Here is a 13,848-nt window from a genome sequence, read left to right as displayed (position 1 = left end):
TAATAAAGTTCCCAAGGTGAGATCGGTTTGCCCCTAGCGAGGTCCCTCTGGGGCTGAGATTCCAAGAATTCCAGCAGACTTAGCTGTTTTCAGCAGGAGGAGCTGGCCCACGCAGAGGAGAAGGACATAGAGCACATCTCAACCGACTTGTCTCCCGGCAGTCCTCAGCAAGTAGCTTACACTCTGCCTTCCCAGGGGAACCATCACCTGCAAAGCCAATAGCTGATAAGACCTCCTCGACAGCAGCTTACTCTAAATGTTTGGCTTTTGCACCCCATTTAAGTAAATAAATGGACAACTAAATTTTTAGAAATAGCCTGTTTTCTCCCTCCTTTTTTGGGTCATTTCTTAAGTGATTGAGAGCTTTATCCGCCAAGCTTTGCAATCCCTAACAGTTGGTAAACACTCTCCTCCCTCCCTCGGCCCCACAGCCCTACAAGTGGGTACTTACAAGCAAGCAAGGCCCCGAGCTTGTCTCTGATGGCTTTGGTGCAGGGTGAGTGCTCTCACACGCTGTGGGTAGCTATTAGCTGACTTCTGCCCCCAGGAGGAGGGCACCCGCAGGTCCTGTTCCCTCCCACTTCCAGGGACGATGCCTTTCCAAGTGGGCGTGTCTCTGCCTGCCCACACAAAGATGCACACATTTCTCTGTACCCCCCCCCACCTCGGAAAATAGATGTTCTGGCAAATGTTGTGTAGTAAAACAATAAGTCAAGCACCTACTAGTCTTGGTTCTGTTTCCAGATAACTAGATCATCTGGCCTCTCAAGCAAAGAAAAATATTTAAAGGAGGGAAAGGGTGAGGTTTCAGCAGAGAAACCACACGCCCCAGTAACATCTGTGCTTTCAAATGTTCTGTCCAGTTGTCAGACCATGAGTCTCAATTTTTGGTTCAGAAACTCCGGATGTTGTAAATACAGTCAGTAGAGAAGCCAGGGAGCCTGCACAAAAGGGAAGATGAAGTGAAAGGAATCCTCCCAAGTTGAAGGAAATGTGACAAGTTGAGAAGCAGATTTGCGGTTGCTTTTTATTATATTATGTAACTAGCATTGGAAAAGCTGAAATGTTATTGGCTTCTATTCTCAGTTGGAGTGAAATAAATGAATAGTCACAATTTAAGCACAAATTTTATATTTACGTATATGCTATATTTATATATGTATATTTTGGAAGGAGAACCTACCAAGAGGAGACAGGAACATTTTAAAGAGGGTGTCTGTGGCAGAAAAATCCTTGAGTTATAGAAGAAAAGAGAAATGGCAAAGTAGAAAACATGCCAAGACTAAAAGACAAATTTCAAGTGAAGAAAGAAGGTTGAGGGGAGGAAAGACTCCAAATAGAAATGAAGAGTTGGTAACGAATAGGGGAACTAAAAAAAAAAAAAAAGATTTCTCTTTCTAAACTAAAAAGCTAATTTTTTTTAAATGAATCTATGAGAAGCCCTTTTGAAAAGGCTCTGCCCAAACTTAGGCAAACTGAATCTGGGCTGACTTACAAATGGTCAGCATTTGAGTATTTCAGCTGTGGAAATAAGGAAATGATCATTCTTACAGCCAGATTTGGATCTACTTTTCCTGATTCCTCAGTCTCCTCGTGCTACAACCTTCCACTGGCTTCCCTCTACTTCCAGGACAATGTGCCCAACTCACACATTGGCCTACGAACCCGTTCCGTCTGTCAATCTTTGTGAATTCCCCGCCACTTTCAACCACAGACCACCTGTAGAATCCAGACCCATCTCTTCCCTGACTGCAAACTATTACTCTGCTTTCTGAGTTATTCCCAGAATTCACCTCTTTCTGCTCTCCTATAGAACTGTCCAAATACTTTTTGCCACTTATTATATAATTCTTTGTGCTGTTGCTCACATATTCCATGTGTACCGAGAAAAAATGTGTTGAAGAAACCAGTTCTTTCGCTTGTCTCATGGACATGACAGCCACACCGTAAGTGAGCGAGTGATTCTGACTCCTCAGCAGAAGAATGTGTGCGTGTGCACTTGTAGGTGTGTGCACGGACTCTTGTGCGTATATGCTTCATAGTTTTTTTTTTTTTAATTTCACATGTTTTTCTTCCTACTCATGTGGAAGGTCCTACTCATGTCTGCTTGCACAGCAAAACCATATAAGCTTGGTGTTTCATAAGAGGTTTTACTTCAGTTTGAACTAGTTTAGTCTGTGGTTTTTCAATTTGAGGGAGACTGGGAGGTGTTCAGGGCATCAAGCACATTCCAAAACAAAGTCTTGGAACACAGTCTGGAGGTGGTATAGAGTATTTGAAATCTGAATCGCTCCGTAAAATCTGAGTTCAGAGAACCCACTAGAGTTAAAGCTTTTTAACGTTTTTATTAAATTGACAAGAGATTTCTTCAGTGAGCCAGTTGCTTTTATAATATAATGGAACCCCTACTTGTTCCTGATATTACCATATCATCATCTTATGGTAGGTTAACCGAGCATGGAGAAAATGAGTCATGAGAGAGGTTAAAAGTATTGGCATTAATACAAACCTTTACAACTTGTTTCCTAACATTTTACATCCTTTTGTGGGTCACTTGAAGGTAAACATCAATCTTTGGCATTTCATTGGATTAAATAAATTGCACTCTCTTTCTTTCACTAAATAAGAATATATTTTAGGAAACCTGGTTTTATTTTTGGCTTTCTAGGACAAAAAGTGACATATGTCACGGGTTTTTATTCCTGTCACCCGTCCCCATTGTCAAGTGTGGCATGAATGTGAAAACTGGGAGCTGCAGCTTTCACTACCCACCATTTTGGATTCCACAGATAGTCGCTTCTGAAAGTCTCATGTTTGCCTTGGGCTTTTGGTAGTGGTGTGGAGGGATGCTAAACTGCACTTCAGTAGGATCTCACCAGAAAATTCTACTTTAGTGTCCTTCAATTTGGTGTCTCAGCTCTGCTCAGGACCAGATTCTTTGGGTGCAACTAGTCTGTGAAGAAATTGGCACACCATGTATTACGTATGGCTAATTGTTCTTTACTAGTTAACTAGTAAATTCATCAGTTGTGGAAAATATTTGAGAGCTAAGAACCAAGACCAGTCATATATGAAATACATACATCTCTTTTTTTTTTTTTTTTTTTTTATGAAATTTATTGACAAATTGGTTTCCATATACATACATCTCTTGATGAGACAACAAACAACTCTATGTGGTATTATAATTGGACAGTGTTGGGGTGCTTGGGTGGCTCGATCAGTTAAACATCTGACTCTTGATTTCAGCTCAGGTCATGACCTCATGGTTTGTGGGATCGAGCCACACATCAGGCTCTGTGCTGACAGCGCAAAGCCTGCCTGGGATTTTTCTCTCTGTGTTCCTCCCCTGCTCACATGCATACACACTCTCTCTCTTTCTCTCTGTCTCTCAAAATAAATAAATAACATAAATTAAAAAAAAAAAAACCTCATGCAGTGGCATGTTTAAAAAAGATCGAAATACAATTTTATAGTGTCTCAGATAAAATAATAATAATGAGATCCAGTAATTCCTTTTGGGTATTTTCACCAGGATGTTGAAAAAAAACACCATCTCACAAAGAGCAAATATGGTGTTGGAAATAAACATAACTAACCTATCTCTAAGCTACCTGTTCTGTTTCTCTCATATTTCAGTACAATGTGTTTTACCAGAAAATACCTTGGACTGGAAATGGGGTAACTTAGTTCCCAGTTGTGCCATCAACTACTTCCACTCTCTTTAACCATCCTGTGATTTTTGTGCCTTGGTTCCCCCATCTGTCAAATGGCAATGATAAGTTGTGTCCTACCCCACCCTAGAGGACTGTTAAGATGATAACATGAAAAGTCAATTGCATAAACTCTTTACAAGTCAAAAGTGAGATATTCACAATAATGGTTTTTGTGGTTATTGCTACAAATAGTACTTTACATTATTTGGGGAATGGAAACAACCCAAATGTGGATATCTTTTAGCTTAGAGTCTAACAGAATATTCTTTTCTGGTCTCTGACTGTTAGAGCTTCTTCCTTTTTAGTCTTTGGCTTCCATTTAGCACTGTTTTATTCTTCTTGGGTAGAACAGTGATCTTCTTTTTCCAAAACCCAGAGTCCAGACTTGCAATATTAGTCTAGTCCTAGATTCTTCCCAAGTTGACCTATGCTTCCAGCCATGAGTTCATGACATGTCTATAGGAGACAGTCTATTTGTAGCTCACTTTTTCACATAAGCTCTGAAAGGTAAACATAGCCTTGTTGAAAGTGTAGAAAATTGTTTTCTGCCAATTTGCCCCATGTGATGGTTGGCCGGGATGTAAGGGGTACCATTTGCTGCTGAATTTGCAAATAAGCCTTTCTGTGTTCTGCTTTTACCCCCAGAGAACATTTACCTGCTCCCTGAGGAATGTATTTCCCACAGCAAATCTCACGTGGTTTATAGAAGGAGGCTTTCCTCAAGGTGAAAAAGAAGGTAAGGAAATCAGTCAATGGAAATGGGTTTGGCAAAGAAAGAAAGAAAGAAAACAAAGAAGAATAGAAATTGCCATTTCCTGAGCTGATCTTGGCATTTAAGAACAATTCTCATTCCAAGACAAACATCATCTTGCCTACCAGATGCCATTTTCTGATACCCCATCTAGTGCCCTCGAAGAGGACGGGAGTGGGTAACATTTTCCAAAATTAAGAAATACACCTGATTTCTTTAACTCTCAACTGTTAGTAAAAGCAGATCTCTTACATGAGGGCAAAGAAGTTTAATTCAATATATACGTATTAATAATTTCATTTAATGCAAATAACTTAGCACCACTGATTCAAATCAATGAACAAATACTTTCCACTTTTTCTTCTAAGGATCTGAGTGGGTGGGGAAGACTAGAGGAAGTACATATAAAGGACTGGGCTTTATGACAAGGAACTCCACCAGGAGGATTAAAAATTCTCGGAGCAGGGACACACACTGAGACAAGCTCCGATGAGAATGCATAAAGCCGTATTTTTCGTAGGCGATAAACATGGCTGCCTGTGCCAGAACAATCCCAGCCAGCCCCCCTGCCTGGGACAACAGCCTTCTTCTTCCTCCTGAGTCATTTTTTTCTCAAAGCTCAATATGTTTCAACAGTAACTGAGTCACATAGCTCTTGCTACATTGTTATTTTTAATGGGTAAAAATAAAAAGTTTATATTGATGAATACTCGTATTGATCCACTGTATTCATTTTGAGACTATTACTGGTTTGTTATTCACTTTAAAAACAATTCACCCATAATCATGACCGGATGCAATCCTGAAAATCTTTCTTAAGGGTCATTATAGGTATGGTCTCCTGTTAAGTAAGCCCTGGTTTGATGTGCCCATTACTCTTCTGGACCATGAGGCCAGACATTGTGGTCAGAATTCTACCACATGTAGTTATTACTTTGGTAAGTAACAACTTCAAAACTAGCATTTAGAGCCTTTAGTGTAAAGAAGCCATAAGGGTCCAGAAAGTTCTGGCCTACAGTGACAGATGGTTTCACGTTGATTTCCTGCTGCCATGTGTGCTATTTGGAGGTTGTACTAACAGTGGCAGTTAAACAGTTTCTATTTCTAAAGGAGACTCACAGGACCCAAATGACAATGGCTATAAATCTACAGCTTATTTCAGGAAAAGGATACAATATAACAACACCATTAAAGTAAGGGTATGCATCCCATGTACAGATTTACAGCAACGGGGGCAGTGAAATCAGGCATGGGCTCCTTTGCAAGGGAAGACAACCAGTATGGCACAGAGCACCTTAGAAGCAGGGAACCCCAAGTGGAGTCTTGGCTGAGGTTGTTTTATATGTTACTTAGGTGGATTCTGCTATGTAGACACACTGAACCGCAGAGCCTTCCAGATTCTAGCCTGGGCCAGGTGCAAATCATTAATCTTACCGGTATCAGTCAACAATAAACAATGCTGATGAGCTAAGACAACTGGCCCCCGAGCTCCTTGGACCCACGGTCACCAACAAAGCAATGCTATGAATCAACACATTCCGTACTTTGACTATGGATCGGTGCCATGCAAGAGCTTGAGCCAAACAGTTTAGGGTAACTCCAGGCCTGCTGGAACAGACCCTCACTGCCCAGAAGCTGTGGTTTGACCATTTTAGACTCTATGTTACCGTAAACTGAACCATCCCTGCCGGAGACCTGCTCCAGCAACCAGGGGTTCCCGAAGGATGAACAGCGTCGGTGAAAAAGTGAAAATAAAACAAAACTAAAATAAAAAACAAAAATAAAAATGGACACAGACAACAGCAGTGTGTTGAACTGGCCGATTGATTGTAGCAAATATGGCATTGTATTTGCTAGTGATTTCCTTGTAGCATACGTCATCTATGTTTTTCTAACATTACCTAATTTTGAAAATGTTCCTATGTGTAATCAACCTTTAAGAAATAACATGGCGATTTTCTCGTAATGTTCCCTCATACCCTTTGATTATTGATTAGTTTCTTGCATTATTCCATTATGCATCTGCGTTTATCTATAATCTATAGAGCGTTTGCTTTGCTGTTTTCATGAAAGGTCATCTATCGCTCAACACCTCAAGTGGAACAGTTACAGGAACATGACCTCTTAGTTGTTTCCCCAAACCATTTGTAGTTTGAGGAACAAAAGTGTTCCCCTGGGTCTGAGGTGCCAGGAGGGGGCCAAGAGGGCCTTAGAAACCCACGCCTTATACATTCTCAGACAGACAATGCACCTAGGAACTAATGAACTATTCTGTACTTTAACCGACTAGGTTCAATCATCATCTGGAATGCCTCCTGGGGGCCAAGTGAGCCTAGGGGTTAGAGTGACTTGTGCCTATAGATACACTCCTTAGGAGTGGGGCTTTCAAATCCATATGTCTCTCCTTTTTTGGCCTCCTTTGCTGGCAAATGCATGAGGCTATCCTTCCTGTAAGTAGAGGAGTCTCCATAGGGGATGGCAAGGGCTAAATGTAAGGCCGCACAATTTCTTGCGGAACCCTATTTTCTTTCCTAATAGTTCTTTCCCAGGGGGCCTGTCGAGGGCACTTCCCCAACAGACAATACCCCAGGTACTTTTATTAAAGCCATATTACTAAAAGCGGGAGTCCAGAAGCTTCACTGTCAGCGGGCCGCCCTGCAGTCACCAATCCGTCCACAGCCTGGGCTTTGCCATCAGGCTGGGATAGCTCGGCTTCCAGCACATCCCCAGCCATTCCTTGCCATCACTGTATGGCTCATAGCAGAAAATGTTGCTGACCGATCTTGTTCTTAATCTGTCTTCTAGAAATATACATTACTAATGAAGAGAGAAAAGACAAAAGTGGATTTTGGGAGCTGAAGTCTGTTTTGACAAGGGTGTATGGTAATAAGCCAGCCCAACCAAACAACCTGACCATCTGGTGCATGGCTATGTCTCCAGTCCCTGGAAACAAAGTGTGGAATATCTCGTCTGAAAAGATCACTTTTTCCTTGGGTGAGTTGTCTATTTAATAAGGTCAACAAGGGGCGGCCAGGACTGCCGTAAGCTCAGAACATTTCTAATTAGAACAAATAGAGTGCTCATTATTTCCATGGTGTTTTAATCTCGGAAGACTCTCTACACAACTCAAAATTACTAAATTTCGTAGGATCAAGCCTCTTTTGATGAAAAATGGGACTCTGCTTGAAAGAATTTCTTCAAATAAAAAGCAGCTGATTCCTGTTTCTAAAGAATTTCTAGTGAATATGGCAATTTTTTCAAATTTCATTAATAATAACTTTTTGTTAATCTACCATATAATTAAAATTAACACTAATACATTGATGATCAAGAGTGATTCTTAAAATCCTAAAATCTCTTCTGAGTCACTAACAACCTTCAATTACATATAACATTTATAATTTTAATACTTAGGAATGGATAAACCATGTATGAGATATAAAAAGCTTGAGGATAAAGACTGTGTCCTATGATTTTAGTGCCCCTAAGTTGAAGCACAGAATTGGTCATATAGAAGATTTTTATGACTTGAAATTGATACGTAGGATCATTCTACTTATTTACAACATTTGACGAACTGGCATATTGACTACTCTAAACCTGACCAACTAATGGAGATTTTGCTACATAAAAGATGTGAACAAATATCTCAACAAATGCAGTGACAACAGATTGCCTATAAAAAATAGAAGTTTGTAATGACAACTAGCAAACATGCATGTATAACAGCAAAGTAATACGTAAACAGATTTGTTAGCCATTATCACAACTCTGCAGGACGTTAACATCTTTACCACCTTCCTATTTTCAGAGAAATTGTAGTCTATAACATACTCATAAAACCCAAGGTAGTTTTATAAGGGAAAGTTCCTCTTTGTTTCAAGGCCAGTGTCTGCATCTTGGGTCCTACCCGGCCGTTTCATACAGGCAGCCATTTGGTTCCCGGGAGCCTTAGTTGGGAAGGGTATGTGGCTCAATACACATCCGTTCCCCTGTTCAGAAGTAGGTGCCATTGTGAATCTGGGACAGTGGCATCATGCCTGTAATGCTGCCTGTGTGTGTGTGTATGTACACATACACACAAACACATCTCCCTCCGAACTTTTAGTTAATCATCCGGAAATGATCATGGGTTTACACTAAAACATCCATACTCAATTTTGCCTAATTCCCTCAGAAGTAAATGCACCTCCTTTCTAGAAGGCTGGACACAGGTAAGGCTATGGTCTTGGAACGGAGTAAAGGCAGCTGGTTCTCCTATAGATTTGCCAGTAACTTTGGCAGACTTTAAGGCCATAAGCTAAAGACCAAACAACCTCAAATTCCTATGGAGACCTTATTCCCATCCACAGACAGAACCATATTTGAAAAACCAGTCTTTTCTGATGTTAAAATTGAGCTTGTCTTGATTTAAAGATTTTATTTTTTAGAGCAGTTTTAGGTTTACAGCAAAATTAAGAGGAAGGTACAGAGATTTCCTGTATACCCCTTCCACACACATGCATAGCCTCCCTTGTTATCAACATCACTTACCAGAATACGGTTCATTTGTTACAACTGATAAACCTACACTGTACACATCATAATCACCCAAAGTCCATAATTTACCTTAGGTTTCACACTTGGCGTTGTACATCCTGTGGGTTTGGATAAATGTGCACTGACATGTACCCATCATTACAGCTTCAAAAGGCCCTAAATTTTCACTGCCTTAAAAATCCTTTGTGCTCTACCTATACATCCTTTACCCCCACCCCCCACCTCTGGCAACCACTGATATTTTAGTCTTTACAATTTTCCCTTTTCAGAACGCCATATAGTTGGAATTACACACTATGTTGCCTTTTCAGATTGACTTCTTTCATTTGGTAATATGCATTTAGCATGTTGTCTCCATATTGCCTCACGGCTTGATAGCTTATCTTTTTTAGTACTGAATAATATTCCATTTTATGCATGTACCATAGTCTAATATACCCACTCACCTACTGAAAAACATTTCAGTTGCTTCCAACTTGGGAAATTAGGAAGAAAGCTGCTTTGAACACCCATGTGCAGGTTTTTGTGTGGGCCTGAGTTTTCGATTCCTTTGTGTGAATACAAAGGAGTACAATTGCTGGATTGTAGATAAGACTTTGTCTAGTTTTGTGAGAAAACACCAAACTGTCTTCCAAAGTGGCTGCACCATTTTGCATTCCCACCAGCAGTGAATGAGAGTTCCTGTTGTTCCACGTCCTCATCACCGTTTCATATTGTCAGTGTTATGGTTTTGGCCATTCTAATAGGTGCGTAGTGGTATCTCGTTATTTTCAATTTGCATTTCTCCGACGACATGTTATATGAAGCTTATTTGCCCTCAATATGTCTTCTTTGGTGAGGTGTCTATTAAAGTCTTCAGCCCGATTTTTAATCAGGTGGGTTGTTTTCTACTGTTGAGTTTTAAGTGTTCTTTATATATTTTGAATAATAGTCCTTTACCAGATGAGTCTTTTGCAAATGTTTTCCTCCCAGTCTGTGGCTTCTCATTCTCTTGAACTGTGCTATAATTTTGGGATAATAAGGGAGAGCACTGATCCTGATACCCAAAGCACACCATAATTCCAATTTATAGGACAGTCCTTGATCTAGTATAATTTTAGGCTCTGAGCAGATGGTTATTTTTAAATTGTCAAGTGAATTTTATCTTTTATGATCAAATATTAAAGACAATAAATCTTGAAGAGTTCAGTTTCCCAAAGTATTACCTTACATTCTGGTCATATTCTAGCATATATCTTTAAGAATGATTTAGAAGATGCAGTAGACTCTGTAAAGCAATGTCATCCCTGGATCATACTTCCTTACTTGTTGTAAGTTTTTAAACACCTAGTTCCAAACACTTTCTGCTTGTGGGGGCACTGCTGGGAGCTTATGAACCCTGAAGAAACTTCTGATGCCTTGTGTAAGAGTTACTGCTTTATCAGGCCATTACTGTGACAGATATGGAGATGAAAATCTAGAAGAAAATCTAAAGTAGAGAAATTCTGAGAATATTACAGAGCAGACAAGAGGTTTAGTAAGAGGAGTTTTGGTTTCCCTTTGCTCCCAGAGAACAGTTAGAAGCCTGAAAGCTAACAGCTCTCTGAGCTGTTCCCTTCCCCACCTATCTCCCGGTCTCCCAGTGAGTTCAAATGCTCAGGGATTCTTATTCCAGTAAACTGAGAAGGGAAAGGGGTCAGCGTAGGGTGGTCAGTGGCTCATCAGGTAGCTATTTGAGTACGAGGGCCTACAGATTCCTGGATTCAACAGTGAATACATTTTCTTTTAATTCTTTCCAAATACTTTACCCTGCTGCTACCAAACCCCAAGTTCAGCTGCTCCTCACTCGAAGGCCATCAATACTCAAGAGAGTTTGACTGGAAAAGAGTATGAGCTTTGTTCAGGAGGCGGCCACCTGGGGAGGAGATGGACCTTGTGCAGAGGCCGACTCTGTGGTTTCTGCCTAGCCTACAGGATGTTTTAAAGGGGGTTAGGATTGGTAGGGGGGTTCAGTAGTCTGTAACATTTCTTGATTAGGTGCAGACTTGGTGGTAACCAGCTAAAGACCTTATCTCAGTGCTGGGGGTTGTGTGAGGGAATCTGCTACCTGTTTCCTTTTTCTTTTATATATATATATATATATATCTATATATATATATATATATATTTTTTTTTTTTTTTTTTTTTTTTTTTTTTTTTTTAGAAAGAGATGAGTGAGCAAGGGAGAGGGGCAGAGGGAGAGAGAGGATCTTAAGCAAGCTCAGTGTTCAGCGCCTAGCAGGACACAGGCCTTGATCCCACTGCCCTGGATCTTGACCTGAGCGGAAATTGAGTGGGGCGCTCAACTGACTGAGCCACCCAGGTGCCCCTGCTTCATGTTTTCTGAAGGGCAGGAGTGCTCTGTTCTTTCTAGGAAAGAATCCAAAATATATAGATATACAAAGGAAGGTTAACCAATCGCATGGTCTCAAGGGATTTGCTAAAGTTAAAAGATACTTGCTTAAGCAGGAGAGGCAGAGGTAGCTTTCACTGCTAGTCTAGCTTATCAGAATGTCCTAAAATTGTAGCGCTGCAGGGGCCAATTTTTTGGTATATAGAAAGAGTTACTTTGTTTGTTTGTTTTGTTTTGAGGTGGAGGGGATGTTTTGTTTCATTTTAAAACAAAAGTTGAGTGCAAATGCCCCCTGGGGTGGGTAATGTCCTCACTGTCACCAGCTGCCATTCATCATTAAAAGGATTTCATTTGGGACAGAAAAGAAAGTTTGTATGTATATTTTTTGGATGTGGAGACAGGATAACAGGGATATGTAGTAGTGGGGCAAGAGAACAACTGAATGTGAGGTGGAATGCCAGACCAAATACTTCTATTTCATGATTTTTCTCATACCCTGACTGATCCTTAGGATCCTGGGGATCCTAGGATATCCATTAAGGGACTCTTTTTTAATGTTTATTTTATTTTGCGAGACAGAGAGTGAGCAGGGGAGGGGCGGAGAGAGGGGCACAGAGGATCCGAAGCAGGCTCTGTGCTGACAGCAGAGAGCCCGATGCAGGGCTTGAACTCACAAACCGTGAGATCATGACCTGAGCCAAAGGATAGATACTCAACCTACTGAGCCACCCAGGCGCTCCAGTTAAATACTTTACTATATAGCAATGCACATACCCAGGATTTGTTAAAAAGCAGATTCTTGATTCATTAAGTTGAGGTGGAGGGGCAGGGCCTGAGATCCTACATTTCTAGCAAGCTCCTAAGAGACACCCATGGACCCATTTTGAGAAGCAAAGACTTTGCAAGGCCTGGAGTCTGGTTCATTTCTAGGTGGACCAGCTAAGGGCTGATTCGAGCTCTGAGGAAGCCCGAGAACTGACCAGCTGCCCTAGGGGACAGACACCTGGCCACTACTGCCCATGAGGATGGTCCTGGGCCCCTCAGGCCTGCTGCAGATAGGACACACTCAGGAACAGATGAAGTTGCTTTCAGCCAGCAGCTTAACCGCTTACAGCATGATGGCAAATGTAATGGTCTGAAAACTGGTTGATATCTTCCTGCCAAATTCTGCATTTGAGTTTTGGGAAATGGGTTTTTTTTTTTTTCTGTTAAGTTTTAGCCACTCTTTTCTACACCCCCCTGAGTTTTGTTTTTGACCAAGGAGGAGTTTCTACTTTACAGGACAATCTGAAACCACAAGGACCTTTTTTTTTTTTCTTTTCTTTTTCTTTGGTGTCTTGTTTTGTTTTGTTTGGCTGCACATTTCATCTTGAAAGCTATGCATCATTTTGTTACAGAGCAAAGAGTTCATCTTAAAATACAAATCTTGCAGTAACACTCCCTGATACACTGTAAGGTTGTGTGTGGCAAGAAACTTCTCAGATTACAAAGATATGTGGTGTTGAAATATGGCTGCATAACCTCTTAAATAGAAATGTTCCATCAATGAAAAATAATGCTTCCTATTGTAGAAATCCAGGATTGAGCACAACCTATCACATCTTCTTTTCTAGGAGTCAACAAACTTTTTGTTTTTATCTGCCAGATAGTAAATATTTTATGCTTTGTGGACCATATGGTCTCTATCACAATTGCTCAGCTCTGCCATTGTAGTACAAAAGCAGCCATAGACATTACATAAACAAATGGATGTGGCTGTATTCCAATAAAACTTTATTTACAAACATTGGCAGTGGGTGGATTTGACTTGTGGACCATACTTCTGTTCCAATCAATCTACAGAGAAAAACACCTAGGCATTATTTTTCCAGGCTCGTGTTCCATCTTATTAAGGTCACTACTTTGGAAGATGATGCTTATTATGCATCCGCAGTCAGATAATGTGCTTAAAGTTGGTCTTCTCTCTTCCAGTGTTAAAAAGGAATCTATATTCATTCATTCATCTACCTGCATTTGCCAGGAATCAGAAATACAGAGATTTCCCAATCACTTCTGTTGAGGGGTATACTGATGATATAGAGCAGTAAGGCTTTTGCTAGGGTAAACACTGAGGGCTATGAGCACATCGCAAAGATCCCTAGGGTCTGTCAAGTTTGAGAAGGTGCATACCAGGAAGTCTGCGATGGGTAAGTATAAGGAAACAGCATATGCAAAAAGAAAGAATCCACAGAGATCGGATTGAAATATCACCTGTTGGGTTGAGGGTATGATTTGAGATGTAAAAGATGATAGGCAACTTCAGGGAAATGAAGTGGGATTGTAATGGGGGGAAGAAAATGATCAGATTGTGTGTCGTACTGAAGTGTTCAGATATGTTTCAGATGGTTCGGGTGGAGGAGAATGGTCATTCCACCAGCCTATTGTATACTCTCCATGGGACTTTCTCCCCACCCTACACCACCTCCTCAGAG

The 13,848-nt window shown here is 40.7% G+C and overlaps 1 protein-coding gene across 1 annotated transcript in view; it reads left to right on the top strand.

The window, feature by feature from the left end:
• CD96 (CD96 molecule) overlaps window positions 1–13,848 on the top strand; it is a 96,715-nt gene that overhangs the window by 41,377 nt on the left and 41,490 nt on the right. The window contains 2 exon segments of the mRNA XM_030329266.1: window positions 4,362–4,452; window positions 7,273–7,461. Coding sequence (XP_030185126.1) covers window positions 4,362–4,452; window positions 7,273–7,461 — 280 coding nt within the window.

Source organism: Lynx canadensis, chromosome C2 (assembly GCF_007474595.2).
Source record: "Lynx canadensis isolate LIC74 chromosome C2, mLynCan4.pri.v2, whole genome shotgun sequence".
In the NCBI taxonomy this organism is placed as follows: Eukaryota; Metazoa; Chordata; class Mammalia; order Carnivora; family Felidae; genus Lynx; species Lynx canadensis.
Note: the sequence above shows the minus strand (reverse complement) of the source record. Positions and strands in the feature narration are given on the sequence as shown.